Source organism: Botryllus schlosseri, chromosome 10, assembly GCF_051294905.1.
Source record: "Botryllus schlosseri isolate E-star chromosome 10, Bs_hap1, whole genome shotgun sequence".
Lineage (NCBI taxonomy): Eukaryota > Metazoa > Chordata > Ascidiacea > Stolidobranchia > Styelidae > Botryllus > Botryllus schlosseri.
The window spans coordinates 27,361,690-27,386,042 of NC_137245.1; the positions used below are offsets into that span (position 1 = coordinate 27,361,690).

Genomic DNA, 24,353 nt, shown 5'->3' on the forward strand with positions numbered 1-24,353 from the left:
ACTTCCACAAGTTGGAATTGCGTAAAATTGCTTTTGCATCGTTTTTGTAGACAGCTAAGCAATTGTACGAGGTTGACAGTAAAATTTGAAAAAAAAAAGATATTTATTTTTATATTAAATCCAACGTATAGATTTGTAGTTTCCAATGCTTGAATTGCAACCTAGCCAGACTTGTACAAACTAAATATTTAGTTAGTTGACGGTCAACTAACTAACAGTTTTTTGAGTAGTTCTAGTTCTAGTTGTAGTTGCGGATTTTGAAAATTGGGTAGTTCTAGTTCTAGTTCTAGTCGCGAGTCTTAAAAATTGAGTAGTTCTAGTTCTAGTTCTAGTTGCGCTTTTTGAAAATTCAGTAGTTTGTACAAGTCTGAACCTAGCACTTCATTCAGAAATCAGTCACTCGGATTCCGATTTACCCAGTTTTGTTGAGTTTAGGCCATTTTCTTGACGAATATCTCTCTCCCAGCACACAAAGACAAATCGAATCAGGTGTCGGCCAGCGCTCGTAGGATTGACGTCATGCGCAGCTGCGTGCAGTTCATATTCGAAAGTCGAAGTCTGGAAACCAAGAAGATATTCCAAGCTGGTGAGTAACATTATATGTTTTATGTTTCGGGTAAGCTAAACGGTAACATCCACATTTAAATAATTTCATTCGAAGGTAATTTTTGAATTCTTTCATCTCAGTTTTGGGATCGAAATCGTTTTGTCAACGCTACAATAATGACAATTGACAATTCCGCAATATGTGACGATGTTTTGGTTTTAAAATGTGTTTAAAATAACGTGCAGAAATATTGGTCCGAAATACTATCACAGGCTTGAAAACATTTGCATTGTTCCCTTGTTTCTGGTTCGTATGCCTTGGAAATTCACGCTTCCCCATTTTGACTAGGTAATTTACAGTTTTTTCATAGCCATATCTGTGAAGTTTTTTCCAAATTAGATCAGAATTGACAGTGATGAATTCGAAAAAACATGGAAATTGAATTCAGTTCCTTCTCGCCTATGCGCCTTCTTGTCTATGCGCCAAGCTTGTCTCGTTTCGCACTATACAGCTCTCCTGTAGCATTTTCCAGATAACCCAGAAATTAGATTAGAATTAGAATAACATCACAGCAACATTTCGCTAGTCAGATTAGAATTAGATTACCAGTGTCAAATTAGTGCAAGTACACACTCTGACTGCTGCACCTAATGTGGATGGATTATATTGAATTGATTCAATTTGATGCTTCTTTTACGTGCAATGTTTTTAAATTTGAATGCGTTTGTTTCAGTGTTGAGGGCCTTGAAAGGCAGGTCTGTGAGAACTGCTTTGTCACCGCAACTTGTAAAGTATTCCAAAATCAAGCCGTGCCTCGACAACCAGCAGTTTGAATATATAGCGCGTCTCTGCAATGCTGCTTTAGATGTGAGTATATTATTTTATTTCTCTGCCAAACAGGCGCCATAACAGTGTATTTCTGAATCTTTTCCAGGATTCATCGGGGGAAGATGATGAACAAGCCCTTGCCGCTAATTTATTACCAGTGTTGTCTACATTTTATCGTGTAAGCATAGCCTTTTTTGCTATTTCAAGACCTGCGTTGAACGCTGTACTATTACCTGCGTGTTAAACTATATGTTGATATGCAAGGTTCTTTCAAATTCTCTACTAGTTGCTGAAGATTTCTCCTGGCGAGTGTTAGCCGAAAATATTCAGGTTTATTTCAATATGAATATATGAACTAAGTACCGGGTTTTTGAGTATTTCTAGTTCTAGTTCTAGTGGCAAATTTTGACAATTTTTCCCAGCTCATTTGTATCAGTTTGTCAGTGGCGGATTTTCAAAGGTCGTTAGATCTAGTTGCTAATTCTGAAAAGGGAGTATTTCTAGTTCTCGTTCTAGTTTTGACTCTTGAAAAGTGAGTAGTTCTAGTTCTAATTGTGACTTATTGAAAATTGTGTAGTTCTAGGTCTAGTTCTATTTGTGACTTTTGAAAATTGAATAGTTCTAGGTCTAGTTGTAGTTTCTACTTTTTAAAAATTGAGTAGCTCCAGGTGTAGTTCTAGTTGCGCTAGTTTTGAAAACTGAATAGTTTTAGTTCTAGTTGTGAAAATTGAGTTGTTCTAGAATCTAGGTCAAGCTCAGATTCAAGTTGTGAAAAGAGTAGTTTTAGTTCTAGTTGCCAGTTTTGAAAAGTGAGTAGTTCTAGTTCTAGTGTGACTTTTGGCAATTGAGTAGTTCTAGTTCTAGTTGCTAGTTTTGAAAACTGGGTAGTTCTAGTTGTGACTTTTGAAAATTGAGATGTACTAGTTCTGGTTCTAGTTCGACTTTTGGCAATCGAGTTGTTCTAGTTCTAGTTCTTGTTCGAATTTTTGAAAAGTGGTTAGTACTAATTGTAGTTCTAGTTGCGCATTTTGAAAATCCAGTAGTTCGTATAAGTCTGATATAAACGGAAGAACTTTGAACACTCTTTATGGTGCCGAGTTTGATGTATTTTGTGTCTTTTTTACAGAAACTTTCTCAAACGGTTATGCAATGCCTCTATACAGTAGTTCAGGAACATCCAGTGTGGGCTTCCGTCGAGTTTTGGTATTACCTGTTCTTCCGAGACGTTCAAAGCGAAATGTGCAGACTTTACGAGAGGAAAAGGAACAAAGAGGACGTCGATATGTCACTGATATCGGCGCAACACAGCGGAAATATCAACACGAAATGTTTGGAAATTGCAGCTTCAGAGGTATGTATGAACTGCGTCTTTTATAGATATCGTCATGGACTCATTCCATTATAATTTAGCAAATGTTTTGACATTTGTAATGCACACCCTCGGAATCGTCCAATACCTACACATGCGATTCTTTTTCGAATTCTGAGTAAATAAAAAGAAATTTGAGAAAGGCTCGCCTGTTCAAAGGCAAATATATACTGTTTATATCAGGGGTGGGCAATTATTTTCCTCCGCGGGCCAAATGAGAAGTAGAAAATACGTTGGCGGGCCGAGTGGAAATTTTTAGCTATATTCTCCAGTGTGTTTCAATTTCTAAATTACGTTGTTAATATATGCTGTTCAGTGAATGTTAGGTAATGAGAAAGTGGTGGATAATTAATAAAATATCTATTTGTCGTCATGATTCGAAACAATGTTAAATATGATACATTTTTAACTCTTTTTAAACCCCTATCGACGTTCTTCTATTGAGACACTGAAACAGTTGTTCTCAAACTTATTTTAGGAACGCCCCGCTTCATGATAGTGAAAATTTTCACGCCCAATCCTACGGATGGTTTAATGGCATGGAAGGTTATGGTTGTTGATGAGGGAATTCTATAATATCAAATTTGGACAATACACAGAGCAATAACTATACTACGAGCTGGGAGTAAATCGCGCGGGGCGCGATAAAAATACATTTAACTTCGGCTTCGCGCCTCCCTTCAGATGCTTTCGCGGCCCCCAGTTCGAGAACCACTGCACTGAAATGTATGTATGAGACAGTACAAAGCTTGTTTTGATCGCTGCATTCCGAGCAGTGTGCAGCTCAGATAGCCTTGATGTTGAGCGAAGTTTGCAGTTTTCCTGAAGTTAGCACTCTCTTGACCGAGAGTTTTGTGTTTTTGTCATAATTCAAATCCTTAGTCCCGGCGACATGCTGGACAAAAACTAAAATAACGGGTCTACCCCTAACTCCAGTATACAAATATTTAGTGCGCTGAACCTTCTATGAATTTCAGCTTTCGGTTTCCTCTTTTTGACATGAACTTTCATCCTTTATGGGTGATAGATATTAGATATGATGATGATGATGAGTCATATGACAGCCACGAGTACTGATTGACTGGTTTTACGAACTAGGGATTTGGAAACGCCTCACGTAACGATTTGAAAGTCGTACCGTATAATGCGTAATGTGACAATCATAACTAAGAAGGTTTGACCTAAACTATGGAAAGAATGATTTCTTATGAATTTATTCATTGCTCATACTTTGCCACAATGCCTTTATTTTGAATCTGGAGTACGCATGAAAGGTATGTAGGCAGCGTAGTCGTAACATATTAATGAACAGGCTTCAAAGCAAACGAATTGCCTATTTAGTTGATACAACCTAAATTTTTGTCCACGCATCAACATTAAAAAAGCAGGTTGTATGTTAAGAATTCCAAGCAACCTTTCGCGGGCCGCACAGGATGGCTTCGCGGGCCGCATTTGGCCTGCGGGCCGCACTTTGCCCAGGTCTGGTTTATATTGTATTACCCTTATGCACACCAAGACTGTTCAAAAATAAATTTTGATTTCAAATTTTACTGGATACGCGATAAAAAATTTTGACGCAATTCCAACCTACAGCAGCATTGCTGTGCAAGAAAAAGTTATAGATTTATTCAATAAAATTAGATATAAAATTTTCAAATTTTCCTGGTTAGCCAGTAAATAGGTTTGGTGGTATGAAAAAACTATGCACAATAAATTTTGCCCAATTTCAGCAAAGTTATTGCAGTACAAAATTTTGGATATGAAAAATATAGTATTTACAGTGGCAAAATCTTTAATAATTATTATTATAGAGATCCAGCCACCGTAAATGCTATGATTTGAAATCCTAAATTTTTACTGCCTGCAATTGAGCCAAATTTGCTACAAATTGTTTTTGTGTACGACTTAACAATTTCACGGGGCTGCCAGTAAAATTTGAAGAACATTCTTTTATTATACCTAAAATTCTCTAGCACCAATAGCTTTAGTTCTGCAGGTTGGAAGTGACGATGGAAATGATTTAACCAGATTTTCCATATCTTGTAATTGAGTAGAAGTTTACAATGATGTTTCCACTCAAGTGACAATATATCTCTTACAAACCGAATGTCCTCCCTTTTATCAGCTCCGCGACAAGCTGTTCAAAAGCGAAAAAGAAACAGACGAACTAGCGCTGGCGGAGGAAGGCGTCATCCTGGGCCAGATCCAGCACACGGCCCAGCTCATGATATTTCTCCTGGTGCCACTGGACGAAGCGCCCAGCGCCAGGGAGTCGAACATGAAGATTTTGAGCGACCCGCATAGAAATGAAGACGGGAGTTATATTACGAGCAGGTGATTCATAGCAGTTTTTGTTCGTGAAAGGGTCAGAGTTTGGACCGCCAGAAACCTCTCAGCTTTTTGAAGTTGGTTTGGCATTTGTATTATAGCTACACCGTTTTCTAATTAGATCAGAATTAGAATTACTGAATTTGCGAGAACTTTGAAAATCTCTGTACATGAAGCTGGGCTCATATCGTATGATACAGTTTTCCTGTAGCATTTTCGGGAGAACCGGATATTAGCAGGGTTGTTATGACTCGAGTCGTGATTTTTTTGTGACTCGACTTGACTCGAGTCATTTTTACAAATACGTAAAAGGACTCGACTCGAGTCAAATTTTGTAATATCTCGACTTGACTCAGGTCATTTTTACAAATACGTAAAATGACTCGACTCGACTCGAGTCAATTTTTGTAATGACTCGAGAATAGGACGGCCAAGACAGACATTTCTTGTGACTTGGAAGAATAGTGAAGTCATCACATTATTGGTATTTCGTCTATCAGTCCTGATATTTGGAAAGAAGGCCAGAAACTGTTAAAACTGAGGAAAATTACTATATTATGAATGCGAACCATTTTATATCACTTTAGCGGAGTTGAAAAGAGTGGGTTGAACTAGATTTAACTGAAAACAGTGACCCTAATGACTTGGGACTCGGACTCCATTCAAAATGGGATGACTCGGACTCGACCCTCTATTCACCGACTTGGTCTCGGACTTGACTCGGTGGTGAATTGAAAATGACTCGACTTGACCCGAGTCAAAACTATAAAAGTGAGATTGACCAGAAAAACGAAACCTTGTGACTTAATTACAACCCTGGATATTAGATTATAATGAAAAAAAGAGCATTGAAATGTTTCACAAATTAGATTAGAATTGCAGCTCGGCTACGGCTAGTCAAGGCTTCCATAGTAGGATTAAAGTATTAAAACTAGAATTTTTGCTGAGAAAATATTGCTTGGTGTTAGGGCGTATATTTTCGTTACGGTACTTGAAATAAATCAGCTCTCTGATCCAAATTTCTGGTTTTCCTGAAATTGCTATAGTAGAATTGAAACGTGCGGAATGAGAAACACACGCCACAAAGACATTTTCCATTTTTGTTCTGTCCCATTATAATCAATCTCTTCCTTATTGCAGTATTGGAGAGTCCATGAGAGATGGCACAGACGATGACGATATATCGTATTCCAACGAAGGCATCAACGTGAAAGGCGTCATCGAAAAATTTGTGTCTGTTTTCGTGGACCGTACGTGTAGCGACACGGGGATATCGGCGGACAATTCCAAAAATCTGCTGCGAAAAGTCACAGATTTGGTCTCGATGCAGGTGAGATTTGATGGAAGCAGTGAAATGAAACATTCTTCAGTATGGCTGTTCAAAACTTGCTTTTACTCAAATTCTACTGGCTACTTGATAAAATTGTTAGGTTGCCAACCAATTGTGGCGCAATTCCAACTAAAATAAATATAAAATTTTTCCAATTTCACTGGCTACCCCATTATTGAATTGTTGGGTTGTCTGAAAAACGATGCACAACAAATTTGGCTCAGTTCTAACCAGTAGAATCGAAGTTATTGGAGTACAAAATTTTGGAATTTGGTAAAATAGTATTTATGGTGGCAAATTCGTTCGTTATCTATTAGCCTATAGATCTACCTACCGTAAATGCTATGATTTGAAATCCGAGATTTTGAATATTAATAACTTAGCTTCTCCTGGTTGGAATTGAGCCAAATGTGTTGTCGGCCTACATCGTTTTTCAGACAACCTAACAATTTCGTGGGGTAGCCAGTTAAATTTGAAAAACTTTTATGTTTATTTTTGATTGGAATTGAGTCAATGTTGGTGTGCAGCGTTTTCTTTAGGTAACCTAACAATGTTATCAAGTAGCCAGTAATATTTGAAGAAAAAAAAGTTATTTTTGAACAACATTACTGTTACTCACGAGCCAAAAATGGTAAATAGATGTAAAATTGTGAAAATGTAGTTGCTCGTGTTGTAGCAAGTCGTTGAAACCTGTCTGCTACACCGAATTATGTGCTTGTGTCGCATTTCAGCACGAATCGCTGCAAGACGTTGCTAAAGAAAGCAAAAATTTACCGCCAATCAAGAAAGTGAAGCTGCTCCAACCCAAAACACTGCCTGGCGAAGTGCTCTACGTTTCGCACACACTGAGGGCTTACTTGTCCCACGACGGGCGGCGCGTGGCCACCGGTGGGGTGGCAGGCGGTCCGGCACTTCTACCCGCAGAGGGGGCCATATTTTTATCCAATTACCGGGTTATGTTCATCGGTGTGCCGTGTGACGCTCTGGGTAAGAAATTCTCTGCTATGTTGTCGGATTAGTACAAACTACGAACTGTATTTGCTGTTTTTTATTAGTTTGAGTTGCAGATTTTGAAAAGTGACTAGTTTTGGTTCTAGTTCTAGTTCTGGTTTTAAGAAAACTTCAGTTGCCGAACAGCTAGAAAGTTACACCGGCAGGCTTGTACAAGCTACTGGATTTTCTAAATGCGCAGCTAGAACTGGAACTAGACTTGAGCTAAAACTCGAACTTTTGGTGCTCACTTTTCAATATTTGCAACTAGAACTAGAGCTACTCAAATAACCGTTAGTTAATTGACCGTCAATTAACTAAATGAGTGTCTTTTACCAGCCTGTTTACGCTTCGCCTGTTCTTTTCTCTGTAGCGTCTGAACAAGTGGTGATACGCTCGTTTCCTCTGTCCGCTCTACATAAAGTGAAGCCCTTCACGGATCATGACAAAGCGAAAGAACAAGACATCGAGTCGATGGTAAACATTTTTTCGAGCAAATGAGCCTATATCTCAATTTTATCTCTATGAAAAATGCGAGAATTTCGATGATCGTCCATTGATTAGAGCGATGAAACATCAAATTTTGAATTAATTTCGAATTTGGGGCTTATTTTTCTGTATCGTGTCCTAATATAGGGTTCACGGTCTGGTTTGGACTTGGCGTACGTCTCAATTAGGACTTGGCACAATGATTCGCGTAACTGAATCTGGATGGGGTATTAATTCCATGTCTGCGGCACCATATTTTGCGATACGATTGTTGAAATACAATGTTCTTTCCAATTCTCTATTAGTTGCTGACGATTACCCCTGACGAGTGTCACCCGAACATATTCAGGTTCATTTCAATATCAAATTATCTTTGATGTGACGTAGAGCTGGCAATGTATTAATCGCGGTCGCATAAAAGGTACATAATTGAACTTGACACATCTTTCATATTGTTCTGACTCAATAATACCCGACACAGAGCAAAATACTCAATAAAGAATCACCGATGTACTCTAGTGGTAGTTTTTTACTGGTAAATAACTTATTTGTGAAAATTTTTCAGCACTATGTTTCATTACTGTCTTCCACCTTCCAACTCCTGGTGATCGGGTACGACGACGACGTCACGGAGGAGAAGAGACTCGCGTTTCAGAGCAAGCTCGAGTGGCTCCGGAATCCGAGCACAATCGATCAAGTGTTTGCCGTCAGCCAGCAGATGACGCCCGTCGGCAGGTTGCAGAGCATTACGTCGGAGAAGTCGTTGAAAGTTGTCAAGTCTGGATCGGACGCTTCCATGTCGTCTCACAAGTTAGTCGATATTTCTCTAATCCCAACTATTGCAGGATTTATCTAGCTTTAACCATCGTTGGTTTTGATATAGATATTAATATTTGTATATATCAGGGTTGTAATGACTTGAGTCGTAATTTTTCGTTGACTCAACCCGAGTCATTGCCATTGACATGATCAGGTCATATGACTCGGCGCACTCTATGCGACTTATTCAACTCTCGTATATCAGGATTCATAGTAAACTCCCAGACCTTCGATAGCACCCGACAGTTTCATAGAAGTGAGTTAAACCTGACTTGAACTCGATAATGAAAAGTTAATGCTATGACTTGGACTCGAGTCTTCACACTATGACTCAGACTTGACTCGATTGTGAATTGAAAATGACTCGAGTCGAATGACTTGTAACTCGCAACCTTGTGACCTGGTTACAACCTCAATTTAATATAATATAGTACAATATAACTATACGATAATCATCAATCTTATATCTTAAAAGCAGGGCGATTTCTTTTTTGACCTAAAAAGAGAAAAATTTTGACCTAAAAAATCAAAATTTTGACTTTTGTCGATTTAAACATACTGAATTTCGACCAAATTTTGACCTAACGTATGCAAATTAGGTGTTTTCCGACAGAATGTTAAAATTGTACCACTTATCTTCATTTCTGGTTGGAACTGGCTGTCCTAACGAAGTAGTTTGGCCTGAAAAAACGTTTCTGGCTAAGAAACAGGCAAATTTTCAAGTGAAAAAACTAATATTTTAACGAAATCTGGCCCTATGAAGAATTCTGGTATTAATTTTATTTGACCGTTTATGATTCACAATGAGCAGACAATGGGCCGTTTACAACGGTAGGCCTATAAAGTAGGCTACAAGCTGCGAAATGTCAATGATAAGTTCACAGACAGTGCAAAATCTACGAAACAAACAATTGTGAACAATTTTGACTAATTTTGACCTAACGCCACAATTTTGACAAATCTTGACATGTCAAAAAATATCGAACTACTTATTAGATTTTAATTCCATGCTGATTTTTTCACATCTTGATGTTTGACTCGCGATTTCAGGTCGAAGAGTGTGATGAAGCAGGTCAAGAAAAAAACAGGAGTCGGGAAGCAGCCAAAGCTTGGCAACTTGATGACGGCAGACGGAAAAGTGTCGACGATATACAGATCCACCCTGGACTTCACCATGCCACAGAAGTCATCCGTGCCAGACGTAGAAATGAGGTGACCAGACTTTTGTACAGTAGTACAGTTTGCACAGCTCAAGAACAACTTTTTTTTTAAATTCTACGGGCTATACGATAAAATTGTTAGGTTGACTAAAAAGATATTTAAAAAAATCAAATTATGCTGTCATTGTCAACCCCATGAAATTCTTAAGTTGTCTAAAAAAAAACAATGCACACTAAATTCAGCTCAATTCCAACCAGTGGAAGCGAAGTTTTTGGTTAGAAAAGGTTTGAATTTATCATCGAAATTTAAAAAAAACATTAAATTCTACGGCCAGCTCCATGGTATTGTTAAGTTGTCTAAAACAAACGATGCATAACAAATTTGGCTCAGCGTCACGCGAACTCACGCCGACTAGTGTGTTGTTAAGTTATCATGATTTGAAAAATGATGTCTATCCCAAGATGTATCGTGCGTCTTACCCCTGTTATTTGTGTTTTTACATCGCTTGGAATCACAATTTCGTCGCGTTTCAGATCAATCAGCGATCAAGCGATGACGCGGATGATTTCGGACAAGAAAACGTTGGATTTCATGTACAGAATCGCGTGTCGTCATGACTACAAGAGGTTGAAGCTTCTCGACAGTACCACCAATTTTCGTTTGACTTCGGTCAACGGAATTTTCTCTGTCTGTAAAAGGTGAGAATTCCAAATCACAATATTATTAATTAAAAAAAAGAAGATTGCCACGACTTGGTGGCGAATTGTAAATGACTTGTCTGGAGTCAAAACTATAAGTCAAATAAAAAATATTGGTTGTAAGCAAGTCACAAGGTCCCAGACACAAGTCGTTTTCAATTCACCACCGAGTCAAACCCGAGTCAGCTAGCAGAGGCTCGAGTCCGAGTCCAAGTCCTTTTGTCGAGTTTTTAGTTCAATCCTGTTTTAACCCACTTTTTTCAACTCTGCTCAAGTGATATTGAATGGCTCGCATTCATAATATCGTAATTATCCTCAGTCTTAACAATTTCTGGCCCTATTCTCCAAGTATCAGGACTGATAGATGAAATACCAACAATGTGGTGACTTTACGATTCTTCGAAGTTACAATGAAATGTCTGTTTCGGCTGTCCTAGTCTCACGTCATATGACTTGGTTCGAGTCATGCAAAATGACTTGAGTACAAGTCGAGTCAATGCAAAAATGGACTAGAGTCGAGTCATTTTACGCATTTGAAAAAATGACTCGATTCAAATAGCGACTCGACTCATTGCAACTCTGGTTACAGTCCCGAGTACAAGTTGAGGCAATACACAAATTTGCTTGTGTAGAGTTGAGTTATCGCAACACTAGTTTTAAGACTTTGTCCATTTTTCAGCTACCCGGTGTGCGCCGTTGTGCCAAAAACGGTGACGGACGAAAGCCTGAAATCGCTGGCCCACAGCCATCACATGAACCGCTTCCCCTGCGTGATTTGGATGCATCCCAAGTCAAAAAGGATCCTCATAAGGTCCGGGGCGCTCAGGTCGAGAACGGCGGCCGCTATGCTGAAACATAACAAGACTTCGAGATCGCGTGAGCTTCAGTTATACTTTGCGTCCTGTGTTTTCTGGGTTGTTTCATTGAAATCATCTTGCTAAAGCAGAGATGGACAACTAGAAAAGTTTTAGCTTTTTCAAATTAGATTAGAATTCGCATTATAGCTACAGTTATTTCCAGAATATAATTATAATCATGTAAGTTCAGAGACAGTTTTTTTTCTAATTATATTAGAATTAGAATGATGGCTATACAGCTTTTCATTTAGAAATTAGATGAAAATTAGGGTTACTGAATTCGCAAAAATTTGAAATCAAATTCAATTCCGAATTACAAAGAAATACTAACAATTTATGAGCTTACTTCATATGAAATCATAGTTGATTATCATAAGCACGAGAATTGCATGTCTGTACAGCAAGCTTGGCCAATTTCGCAGTATACAATTCTTCTGTAGCATTTTCAGGATAAGCAAGAATTGGATTACAATTAAAATGCGAGCATAAAAACTTTTCACAAGTTAAATTAGAATTAGATTTGTGTTGTATTTCTAACTAATTCTATTCTAATTTGAAAAAATACGGTGTACGGTAGCCAACATTGTGATTCTAATCTAATTCGCGAAGGCTGAAAGCTATCTAGCTGTCCAACCTTGATCTGGCCTCTAAGTCAATCTAATATCAGTATGGCAATTAAATATTATTTTATTTAATGACTTGGTGATTATTGACAGTGCCCGCTGTGCTTCATAGCCGACGAAATAATAACTCTGTCTCTGGACCTAATTTGTTCCGCAGTTTCAGACGAAGGCACCCCCGGCTCCACGGCGGAAGTGGAAAGATTTTTCATGCAAGTTATCGCAGCTTGCCTGCAAGGAAGCCCGACGAAAAACGAAGGGAACGGAAACTCTGTCGCCACCAACGACAAACAGGTGACTTGTCAATAAACATCCGATCGAAATGGTGACGAGATTCTGAGTCAGAAGTGGGGATATTGTATTTTAAGGCAAAAACTGAAAATTTTTGAGGTAAAAATTGATTTTTTTTGACAAAATTTGGACAACTCTTTACACAAAAAACTTTTTGGTTTATGAAGAACAAGAACAAGCAGTCGAATTATTGTACAAAAAGTTGTCAGCATAATCGACCTAATGTTTGACAGTAATAAGGTATTCTTGGATGTCCGCTTTTGACTCGAGTCAACACTCGACTCGAGTCCCATCAACAAAATTTGTGACCGGATGGTGACGGAAAATTTTTGTCGACAGGTAACCAAGCGCAACAAGAACAACGGTTTCAAAAGCTCATTTCGCGAGGGCCGACCAGAAAGCATCATCAGCTTAAAGTCTTCCAAACGATGGGGCACTCTGACCAGGGTCATCGGGCGACCCACTACTGACATGATCAACGCGACCTTGAAGGTAAAGTTTTCGGGGTTCATTGTAGACTATGACAGCTAGATAATTCTAGTTGGCAACTTAGAGTAATTTGATCAAAATGCCTGTGATATAATTGTAATCTAATTTTTCAAATGTTTCTATGCTCTCATTATTCTAATGTAATTTGGAAAAAATGTGTAGCTATCACTCTAACTCCCACTGAATTAGGAAACGCTGTGTAGTGTTTCTATAATTCTAATCCCAGTGTAATTTGGAAAAAAAGCTGCTTAGCCACAATTCAAACTGTAATGTAATGAGAAAAACGGTTTAGCTATAATTCTGATGTAATTTGGGAAAAAACTGTAGCTATGATTCTAATTCTAATCTAAATTTTGAAAAAGCTGTATCTATAATTCTAATTCTGATCTAATTAGGGTAAGCTGAAAATTTTCCAGTTATGCACCTGAATTGTTTCTCTCACAGCCTGGCGGAAAGATGTTGTTGGGAAAACAGAATTCGAGTTCCTCTGATACTTTGAGGCCGCGGTCGGCGTCGTTTGCGATGCAAAAAGCCGAGTTGTTTGTGTTTGTAGACAAACACATTGCTAAGGTATGTCGCATTCCGAGGTTGGCTGCAGACTGTAGGATATGAGTTATTTCGAATTCTTGTTGCAGACTATCAAAACCGAACTGAGGGGTAGCGTCAGGTTTGTGAGTCTTGGCGTGCCCGAAGCCAAGCAAGTTCGCAGCAGCTACAAGACTCTGCTTAAAGCTTGTCTTCCGATGGAGGTCGCCAGGAATTTGCACGGGCCGGAGCCGGACTCGTTCCGCACCGCCGTGGAGGACAGCGGCTGGTTGCACCAGGTAGAGATTGCCATTTACATATTTTGATTGCATTCAGACAGATTGCCGTATGTGTGTTGGAGAATATAGATTGATAGCATTGCATATATTGGAATAGTATATTGATATTGAAATGAGCCTGAACATTTTTTGCCAACACACGTCAGGGGTAATCGTCAGCAACCAGTAGAGAATAGGAAAGAACGTTGTATGTCAACAATCGCATCACAAAATATGACGTCACCAGCATGAAGTTTTGTATAATCAGGGCAGAGAGAGCGCTCAAGCTCATGTACTATTTTTAGATGGTACTGGAACTCCTCCTGTGGATAAATATATACACCCTAACACCACGGAATATTTCCTCAACAAAAATTTAGTTTTAATACTTCAATCCTACCACAGAAGCCTCGGCTAGCCGTAGTTCAGCTGCGATTTTAATCTAATTTGTGAAACATTTCTGTGCTCCCATTTTAATGACAATCTTATATCCAGGGTTGTCACAAGGCTCCGAGTCACAAGTCAATCACACTGTTATAGTTTTGACTCGAGTCAAGTCGAGTCATTTTCAATTCACCACCGAGTCAAGTCCATGTCATTGTGCTAAGTGTTCACTGTTCAGTTCAATTTACTCTGCCTGAGTGATATAGAATGGCTCGCATTCATAATATCGAAAATTTCTTTGTCTTGAAAGTTTCTGGCCCTATTTTCCAAATATCAGGACTGATAGACGAAATACCAATCATGTGGTAAATTTACTATTCTGCGAAATTACAATGAAATGTCTGTCTTGGCCGTCCTAGTCTCGAGTCATATGACTTGGTCCGATTCTTGCACAATGACTAGAGTACAAGTCGAGTCAAATGAAAAATTGACTCGAGTCGAGTCATTTTACACATTTTAAAAAATGACTCAAGTCGAGTCATCAACAAATCGTGACTCGAGTCATTACAACCCTGCAATACACAATTTAATTCAAGTCTGATTTTCTTGAAAATAGAAAATGACTCCAGTCATTACAACCCTGCTGAACAGTGACTAAAACCCAATGCCTGAATTACAGCTGTCTTCACTACTGTCTTCTGCCGCATCAGTCGTTGATATTCTTGACACTCAATCGGCATCGGCCATGATCGCGCTTGAAACAGGATGGGACGAAACCCCGCAGATTACGTCGTTGGTTCAATTGCTCTCCGACCCATATTTCAGGTAGATGTATTCTCTCAGCTTGGTGCTTTTAGATTCATAACTTGACCAACGAACAAAATCATTTCTCAGAACCATAAAAGGCTTTGAGACTCTGGTGCGGAAAGACTGGCTGTCGTTCGGTCATCGGTTCAGCCACAGGAATAACTTCAACCAAGATATTTCCACTGGATTTACGCCGATATTCCTGCAGTTTCTGGACTGCGTACATCAGGTGTGACGAACTATTTTGAACCTGATTCTAATCTAATTTATGAAATGTTTCTAAACTCTCATTTCAATTCTAATCTGATATCTGATTTTCTTGAAAATGCAACAGGAGAAGTGTATAGTGCGTAGTGCAAAAGGAGCCAAGCTTGTTGTGTACGCACATTTGCTATTATCATGTTTATGAGAACGGAATCTGTTTTGATATTGAATGAACTTGATTTTTACTGTATACTTTTTATAATTTGGAATATTATTAGATTTTCGAATTTTTGCAAAATCAGTAATTCCAATATTACCGAATCTAATTTGTGAAAAAATGTGTACCTATGATTATAATTTAAATCTAATTTGTAAAATTGTGTGTTTGAAGAGCTTCCTGGAGGTACAGAACTTCAATATACAATTGAATAGTAGGCTGTGTCAATATTGAAATGAGCACGCATATTTTTGTTGACACTCGTCAGTGATAATCGTCAGCAACTAGTTGAGAATGGGAAAGAACATTGTATATCAACAATCGTATCACAAATATACTCTTGAAAAATGTGTATCTATAACGCTAATTTTTATCTAATTCGTAAAAAAGTTAACCTATGATTCCAATTTTAATCTAATGTGTAAAATAAAATGTTGACGTATGATTCTCGTTGTATCCTAATTTGTAAAAAACGTGTACCTATGATTCTAATTTTTACCAAATTTGCAGACAAATGTGACGCTATAGTACTAATTGTAATTGTTTTTCTATGATTCTAATTTTAACGTAATTAGTAAAAAAGGTGTGGAGTCTGTAGACCTAGCCACAATTCTAATCTAATATGAAAAAAACTTCTCTGCGTGCAGGTTATGAATCAGTTCCCGCTCGCGTTTGAGTTTAACGGTATCTTCCTCCAAACCATTGCCTACCATTCCACGTCGAATCGTTTCAACACTTTCCTGCTTGACTCGGACTGCGAGCGTCTGGACGCAGGGATCCTGATCGGTAAAGATAAGAGCGAGCTTCTGCGAAAGTCAATTCGAAATTCGGTGAACGGTGGGTGTTGTTGTAGCCGAGTTGAAATTGGGGTTGCAATTGCATGTGCTTTGTGATATCTGGATGCTTTCTTGTCGATGGTGTGTTGGGTGATGGATTGATTAGCCAATTTCTCGCTTCGCATGATGGTGTTGGCGACAGACTTGTACAAACTACAATTCTGGTTAGTTGACGCTCAACCAGCTACTGGTTCCTAGCTCTAGTTGTGGATGTTAAAAAGTGAACTTTTAGTTCTTCAGACTAATTTTAAAATAATTTAAAAGCAAATTTTCTGTTGTGTGATGTTCTTGCGGTCATTGCTAGCTCAGAGTCATCACCACTATACAGTTGGTGGGTTTTGGGAGCCGGAACCCTATCGTTTTGAAATGCTGATCTTATCTTCAATATTTTTAGCTCATTAGCAATTCAGTAGTTCGTAATATCAGTTAATAGGTAGATGTGCTTTAGTTAGATGCTGATTTTTAAAGGTGTTAAGTTCTGGTTTTAGTTCTTGTTGTGAATGTAGAAGATCCAGTGGTTTGTACAAGCCTAGTCGGAGGTGACCACTGAGCATGCCCTCATGTTTTTCATTTGTTTGTTCTGTTCCGAATATTTCATAGTTATCAGGGTGTCGGACTTGGTCTTCTTTGCAATGTTACCTTGTTGAGCGATACTATTAGTCGCATTATGACTGTTGTGGACGTGGTGGTACGGCGTGTTCAATGGTGCATGATTGGAAATCCCAGTATTTCTGAAATGATAGTTCGATCTCCAATATTTATAAGCTCAATTGCGATTTAGGAACTTTACAATACTGCCGCTTTTCACGCTGAAGCCTCACATTTCTCAAATGAATAGTATATCCATTATCCATATTGAAATGAACCCGAATATTTTCGACTGACACTCGTCAGGGTTAATCGTCAGCAACTAGTAGAGAATGGAAAAGAACATCGTATATCAACAATCGTATCACAAAATATGACATCACAATCATTGAAATTTCGTATACCAGAACGTTCAATGTACTGTTTTTAAATGGTACACGAACTCCTTTTGTTGACAAAGTCTTAGCTGGTGTATTTTGATAAAAGTCGACTCCAAGGCACACAAATGAAAGTGTGAACAGCCCCCTCGCGAAGACGCAAAATCTGCCGTCTCGATAATTTTTCGCACTAGCGGAATTATCCAACAGATGTTTGTAAATGGCAGAATTTATGGTTTTAGATTTCTGAGCAACAAGCTTGAGCGGATGAGTCGAGGTTGAGCTTTTCACCGAGCGCGATGCGAGTGTCGTTATAAAGCTAGGGACATGCTGGTTTATATGTCCCTGCAAACGCTTTGACGTTCTTCTCGCGTAGCCGTAATCACAGTGGCACTTATATTCGTACATTACATTTCTAATTGGCATCTGAAATGGAACAGCATAAGTCGCTCTGATTTGCAGTAAATATTCATTTTTTTCCGTTTTGCATGAGAAAATAGCAAATCAAGTTTAATGTGATGACATCATATTCTTGATGATCGTGTGGAAGGCACATGTCTGAACTTTCCGCGTTTTGCCTGCTGTTATGATGTCACGAAAGTGATTCGCGGATACTTGACTTGAAGCCTACTTCTCCGAAATCACTCATATAGGCCTACTCATTTCATTCTCTCTGATACTTCGTTTGCAGGTACCGCAGACTGGGAAGGTCACGAACGCATCCTGTCTCTATGGGAGTACATTCGCCTGGCACAGAACAGATCACAAGTCTTCCACAATCCACTTTATTCAACTTCAAATCATATTTCACAAACTGTAAGTTTGTGAATCGCTCTGATTGCTTCTACGATGTGTTACTGACTGTTGTTCACCTTTTTACCTATACTGTTAGGACGCGGTGTCAGAGATCTTTGCCTGGTTCTATCTAAAACGCTGAAATCTGTGAAGAGGAAATAGATATAGTCCAAAATCAAAACCGCTCGAAATAATGCCTAGACCTAGGTCTATTCAAAAATGACATTTTATATTTACTTGCTACTTGATAAAATTGTTCGGTTACCTGACTCCTCCATGAAATTGCCAGGTTGTCTGAAAAAACGATTCACGACAAATTTGTCTCTGTTCAAACCAGTAGAAGCGAAATTTTTGATATTCAATATTTCTAATCATAGTATTTACGGTTGGTAGATCTACAATCAATAATGGAAGAATTGTCCACCGTAAACACTAATTTTTTCAAATCCGAAATTTTGTACTCCAATAACTTCCCTTCTACTGGTTGGAATTGAGTCAAATTGATGTTGATGTCAGGTTTAATTGTTTGCTGAAAGAAATTGGTGCCCACTGCTTATTCGGTAACTTTGCAATCAATTTTTCAGCAAATTTTGTTACAATTGTTGGATTTTGAATAGGAAAGCGAACATAATCCTCGCGCATCTTACTTTCGGTGTAGGTTCTGAGAAAATAGTGTTTTTTTCAGGTATTGCGTCCTATACCTGCACTTTGCCGAATGGTGGTCTGGCCGTATCTGACATGCGAAGCCCTTGCCGATTGCCCCATATATGATGGCCTCTTGGGCGAATTCTTCAGCACAAAATCAAGCCCAAACGACGCCCCAGAGGTTTGTTTGTGTGTTTGTTTGTTTGATTACGATGTCAACAAAGTGTCATCTTGATTTTCAGTCTGGGGAAGGGTGGAGTGTTCCCTCTGGACGTCGGGTGGTCAACCCCGCATATGACAATGTATTCGAAGTTCAGCAAAACACAATCAAGTGAGTTCAATGATTATAATTTTTCGATGATTATTCAGCAGTTTCGGTACTGATAGTAATATGAATAATGTTCAGTGATTATTCCTTACCAGGAAAATGTTCCAGATTTGAAGCTCGATCAGAGGGGGTTAATGTAGTCATGGTTGGGACTCGAGCAGAAGTAGAGTTGATGTGGTGCATTTCCTCTCTTGTACAAGTGGAAGTTGGCTCGCAAATTCATCGTTGGTACTCAAGTCAGGGTTATAGTGACTCGAATCTCAATTTTTCGTTGACTCGACTTGACCGAGTCATTTTCTTAATCATGTAAAATGACTCAATTCAACTTGTTCTCGAGTCATTGCTCATGACTCGACCAATTAAGTCATATGACTTGTTCAAGTGTAATATATCAGGGCTGATGGTTGAGAAATAAGCCCAGAAACTGTCAAATAAACAGGTGTAAAGTGAGAAAAATGAGTATAATGAATCCGAGACCTTCGATACCACCCAAGAGTTTCACAGAAGTGTGTTGAACCTCACTTAAACTAGATACTGAACAGTGAACGCTATGACTCGGACTCGGCCTGTTGCTCCCTGACTTGAACTTGACTTACTGGTGAATTGAAAATGACTCGACTTGACTCGAGTCAAAACTATGAAAGTCAAATTGACTTGTGAGTCAGAACCTTGTGATTACCGCCCTGGTACTCGGCAGTAGCGGCAGTATTGATTACCAGTTGAGTTCAATGGAAAGTCGGTAAGGCCCAGTAAGTAGTTGAAAATAAATCTTTTTTTAACTGTTAGGCGGGCTAAAGAAATGCTTTACAACGAATTTGGCTCAATTCCAACCTGTAGAAGCTATTACAGTTTAAAAATTTTGAAGGTATTAAAAAAATTATTTTTTTTGTTTTCATTCAAATTTACTGTCAACCCCGTGAAATTGTTGAACGCTGTCTAAAAAAACGACACATTAATTTTGGCTCGATTCCAACCATTAGTAGCGGAGTAAAAGTATACGTGATTAGTTTGAGAATTTGCCACCGTAAATACTAGATTTTCCAAATCGAAAATTTTGTACTCCAATAACTCCGCTTCTACGGGTTGGATTTGAGCCAAATTTGGTTTGTAACATTTTTTAGGCAACCATTTTATTGACCACCCAGTATAGTTAGAAGGAAAATGTTCTATTTGAACAACCCTAATGTAGACAGCATTTTGAGTACTCAGTAGAGATATTTCATTAATGACCATGACTGAGCTGGATCTTCTTGTTTTCAGCTCCCTCAAACATCAAGTGGATAGCCTTATGAAGGAACTGGGCCAGGAACCGCTTTCGTTTCGCGATATCTTCAAGGAAGCCGGGCAGAAAAAGGTCAGAACCTTTTCCGTCAGTGAAACATTTGTTTTGCGTTATTTGTTGGGCTATTCGTGTTACAAACTCGCTTATTGTCTACAGGCCAATGTTCCTTTGCCCGTCGTCACGGCTAGAGAAGAATCACGAATACTGAGCCGGAAATTTGCGTCTGCGCTTACGACACATAACGTGAGTTTCAGTCTTGTTGGATTTTGACAACTATGGAATTTTCAGCTAGAATTAGAATTATTTGCAGAAACTGTTGAATCGAATGAAATTCTGAATTGCTCGGTTTTGCGCAGCCATATACTTAGTCGAATTTTTCCCAATATCATACTCCGAATTTTGTGTAGGTCACAAACGATCAGTACGGCGAGATCGTTTTGATGCAAGAGTTCGACGGAGAGACTCTGCGGCCCGGAGTTCTGGATTTGTTCGACGCTTCTTCCATCTATCAGCTGCAGACTAGTTCGTCCGAGGTCAGCTTGCTTGTCATTTCTTGACACGTCAATTCGTGCTGAAAGACGCGTTGTGAACGAGCCGCTACGTTTTGAGTCGCAAGTCATTCTCGGATAGCAACTTTTGACTCAAGTCATTTTCATTTTGTCATTGAGTCAAATCGAGTCATTTTCATTCGAATCAAGTAATTTTCATTTTGTCATTGAGTCACTTTCATTTTGTCATCAAGTTGAGTCAAGTCGAGTCATTTTCATTCGAGTCAAGTCATTTTCATATTGACATTGAGTCAAGTCTAGTCATTTTCATGTCGTCCAGTCATTTTTATTTTTTCATCGAGTCATTTTCATTTTGTCATCAGTGAAGTTAAGTTATTTCATTCGAGTCGACTCTAGTCATTTTGTCATCGGCTCCGAGCCCATTATACAAAAGATTCAGTAAGAGTCGCAGGTTTCGAAGATTTAACTTGACTCGATTCGAGTCAAATTTTTCAATGACTCGCGACTCGACACTGTTCTTGATGACGACGTTCAAGTGCATGTATGTGTACAACTGCAGCACGCTAACATCGGGGTATAAAAATGACAAAATGTAGCGTTAGCTCTGTGTTTATTCGTTCTGAAAAGTATCAACTACGAACACGCAAAGGTTTATTGCAATTGAGAGCGATCCCGAATTTTCTCTACTATTCCAGGAGCGAACATGCGAAGGCACGCTTTGGAAACAGGGCGCTTTCATGAAAGGATGGAAGCAGCGATTTTTCGTGCTGGACTCCACCAAGCATCAGGTAACGAAATTGTTCTCCGGAAAGATCACCGCTAACTAAGGCTGGGCGAGTATTGAAATCTTACGCTCCATGCCGCTAATAGTGGAGTTATCAAAGAAAATGATACATTTGATGCTATTTCCACTGTGGAGCCTTGAAACTCGATCGGTCATATCGCAGCGTAAGAAACGTGTAGTAAAAATCTGTGCACGTTCGTGGGAATGACGCTTCTGCGAAGTCGCGATCAACTCACAGCATTGTTACAAAGTGCAATGACATAGGCATGGTCAAAAATACCAAATTTTCTTTAATGTCACGTAGGACTGGCATTCTAATCTTAATTGTCGCATGAAAGGTGTATATAACAACGAGTACTACTCAAAGCCTAATACTCGATTCAGAACGGAAACACTCGGATACTCGATTTTGGCCTGTCGTACTGCTAACGTAGCTCTGATTCCTTTACAGTTGAGGCAGTACGAATCCAGTCTGGATCACAATTGCAAAAATATTTTCGACATGAAAGAGGTGGAGTCGGTGAAAAGGGTTGCGGCCGTGTCTGGGGCTCCCAAAGGGACCGGCGATAATGCGTTTTTTGAGGTTGGTTATTCATCTTGGGTATGTTGTTATAAGTTATTATGTCTTGTCCACATTTCATTTCAAGCCGTTTTTGCGTGCCGTTAGAAATACTGAGCTCTTGAAAACTTGAAGTGTCAATACAGCACTGCCGGACACTCTGAATGTCGGCAATTAAAAAGCATGGAAGGTCGAAGTACTGGCCCTGCACAAGACGCACCACTGCCACAGTCACAAATTCCACTACTGGCCAAGACAGGCGTGTCACAATTCATAAATCAGATGCCTGCGTCGAGTGTGTGTGTTTACCACCCCTAAAACTAGGGTTCCGTGGGACACCTGTTAAGAACCACTGATGTAGATTCTTTGAAAATATATTATCTCCGTTTTACGTGGATTCTTATGATAATTTCGCTCATAAAAGCTATGCATTCTTATTTTTCAAAATTCCAAGTGTATAAAGTCAGTAGTTTTGTCTAAAAACTGTTTAACTACAAGGGGAAGTGGTCTAAAAAATAGCCACTTGTGTAAGTATCGCGAGTAAGAAAAAGCTTGCATGTTCTATAATAAAGCAAAAGTGACCTGTTATTGACCGGCCCTGCTAAAAACCAATTAGCATTTCACAGTTTCATTGCATTGTGAAAAGTCAAGTTGTTTTTTTCAGCTCAAAACATCGAAACGAATATTCCATTTTATCGCCGACAGTGAGGAAGCGGCCCAGAAATGGATCGATGCGATTCAGAGCTCGTTAGAAGCGTGAACTCTAACCGGACTCGAATTTTGAGTCACAATCGCAACTGCCCAGCCGAATAACAATGGAATGGTTGAGGTCATTTGAGATCTGTCGATGGTAGTAAAAATGAAAGCCTGTCCGATAATATCAAGTCTATATCGCACTTTGAAAGAGGTATCAGTGTCAGCCATTAACGGTGGGAAATATCAACAATTTTTGCGATGTAACAACATGGTAGTAATATTGATCTATTTCTTATAGCTTACAAGCGTTCAGATGCAGCCTTTCTAGCTTTTTCGTGAATTCTGGAAATGCGCCTAGATGCCATATCGGTCGAGCTCTAGTGAACATACTGGTCACGTACCCGCGGAACATAAGTTTTGTCAGTTTTGCATCCATCATGTTTGTCCCAATTCCAATTTCTCAATTAGGAAGCGTGCATTGCAATATTGAAATCTCCAACAGCAGCTTATATATGTCCGAGTTCTCCATTACTTAAGAAACGCAAACAGTGCAATTTATGTGTGTTATTCTCAGTCAAAATACCACCCACTATTATGCCTCAGTTGGCTATAGCCCAGCCATCCCAGTTGGTGTATGGTTATGAGCGATTCTATCAATCTTACATTTAATGCCTGTTCTCGGGTATGTGTGTTTACTGTTCCATTTCGATTAACGTATATTTTCTTCACTTTGCGATTTGAATTGATTATGTAATTGTCATAAATAACGATTGCCAGGTTTATGAACAAAAGTATCTCGATCTAAAGTTGGCTCGCAACATGTTGCGCAACACATTCAGTAGTTACAACATCTCCCGCAACATGTTGCGCAACACATTCAGTCGTTACAACATCTGTGCTATCCAGTATTGCGCCAAATACACCATTTAGTTATGCTTAACTCAGTAAAAACCTGGAACAAATCCCCCTGTAAATCTGCTTTGTAGAGCAATTGAAACGTCGGCCGTTCGTTTTGTAGTGTTTAATTTTCTTTACTGCTTTTTCTTTGGTTTTAACCGAGCCGAGAGCTACATAGTATTTATTATCCGGGAACATTTTTTTGTGGTGTCGCGTTTTTTTTTTTCATTTGGTGATGTGTAGCCAACGCTATGTCAGAATAAAACTATCTGTTTTTTGCAGTTACTGATAAGGTGTGTGTTGAAATCGCGTTTGGCAGTGTTCAGAGCAGACTCAGACAGAGACAGCAGGCTCTAATTTCAATTCTAATCTAATTCATTGTTTTCCTGAAAATGCCTGTTTTTCCGCGGAATTTTGCATCGACTTAACAAGTACACCCCTCTCGCGCAGAGGGAAATCTAGTGACAAGCCGCCATCGCATAACTTAAACCGTACGCTTATATTGTGTGACGAATGATAGCCATCCTGGCATAGTAGCTTGTAGTATGCGAACAACATTCTAGTTTCGATCACAAACAGAACAGCAGCAAAGAAATATAGATAGCTCTCACAGGCTTGTTCACTTTCATGCTCTCAACTACAACAACAAAAAGAGGATGATTACTTCAGATCTAACAAAAGAAAATATATTAGAGGACGAGGTGAAAAGATATTTCGCAGGACAGAGCGAGGGCATGGACTGTGATGTTTTGAGTTACTGGAAAAGAGAAAATCGTTTTCCTCATCTCAAGGCTGCTCCTGCTCGAGAACTCGTAGCCATGACTAG

At 39.0% G+C, this 24,353-nt stretch overlaps 1 protein-coding gene across 3 annotated transcripts in view; it reads left to right on the top strand.

Annotated features, from left to right (window-relative positions):
- LOC145448248 (myotubularin-related protein 13-like) overlaps nt 1-23,819 on the top strand; it is a 40,157-nt gene extending 16,338 nt beyond the window's left edge. The window contains exons 12-39 of one of the 3 annotated variants that reach the window (XM_080326610.1): nt 467-586; nt 1,281-1,414; nt 1,482-1,553; nt 2,502-2,726; nt 4,870-5,078; nt 6,213-6,402; nt 7,134-7,389; nt 7,766-7,869; nt 8,447-8,691; nt 9,751-9,912; nt 10,395-10,559; nt 11,239-11,435; nt 12,197-12,330; nt 12,667-12,819; nt 13,261-13,386; nt 13,452-13,640; nt 14,683-14,828; nt 14,898-15,039; nt 15,879-16,017; nt 17,724-17,848; nt 18,513-18,653; nt 18,715-18,803; nt 20,061-20,154; nt 20,239-20,325; nt 20,490-20,615; nt 21,287-21,379; nt 21,827-21,958; nt 22,599-23,819. In XM_080326610.1, the coding sequence (XP_080182736.1) occupies nt 467-586; nt 1,281-1,414; nt 1,482-1,553; nt 2,502-2,726; nt 4,870-5,078; nt 6,213-6,402; nt 7,134-7,389; nt 7,766-7,869; nt 8,447-8,691; nt 9,751-9,912; nt 10,395-10,559; nt 11,239-11,435; nt 12,197-12,330; nt 12,667-12,819; nt 13,261-13,386; nt 13,452-13,640; nt 14,683-14,828; nt 14,898-15,039; nt 15,879-16,017; nt 17,724-17,848; nt 18,513-18,653; nt 18,715-18,803; nt 20,061-20,154; nt 20,239-20,325; nt 20,490-20,615; nt 21,287-21,379; nt 21,827-21,958; nt 22,599-22,694 (4,091 nt within the window). In that variant the 3' untranslated portion in view covers nt 22,695-23,819. Of the gene's footprint in view, nt 1-466; nt 587-1,280; nt 1,415-1,481; nt 1,554-2,501; nt 2,727-4,869; nt 5,079-6,212; nt 6,403-7,133; nt 7,390-7,765; nt 7,870-8,446; nt 8,692-9,750; nt 9,913-10,394; nt 10,560-11,238; nt 11,436-12,196; nt 12,331-12,666; nt 12,820-13,260; nt 13,387-13,451; nt 13,641-14,682; nt 14,829-14,897; nt 15,040-15,878; nt 16,069-17,723; nt 17,849-18,512; nt 18,654-18,714; nt 18,804-20,060; nt 20,155-20,238; nt 20,326-20,489; nt 20,616-21,286; nt 21,380-21,826; nt 21,959-22,598 lie in introns of all 3 variants that reach the window. The other 2 variants (XM_080326609.1, XM_080326608.1) reach the window with 2 other exon arrangements.
- Nucleotides 23,820-24,353: the final 534 nt, after the last annotated feature.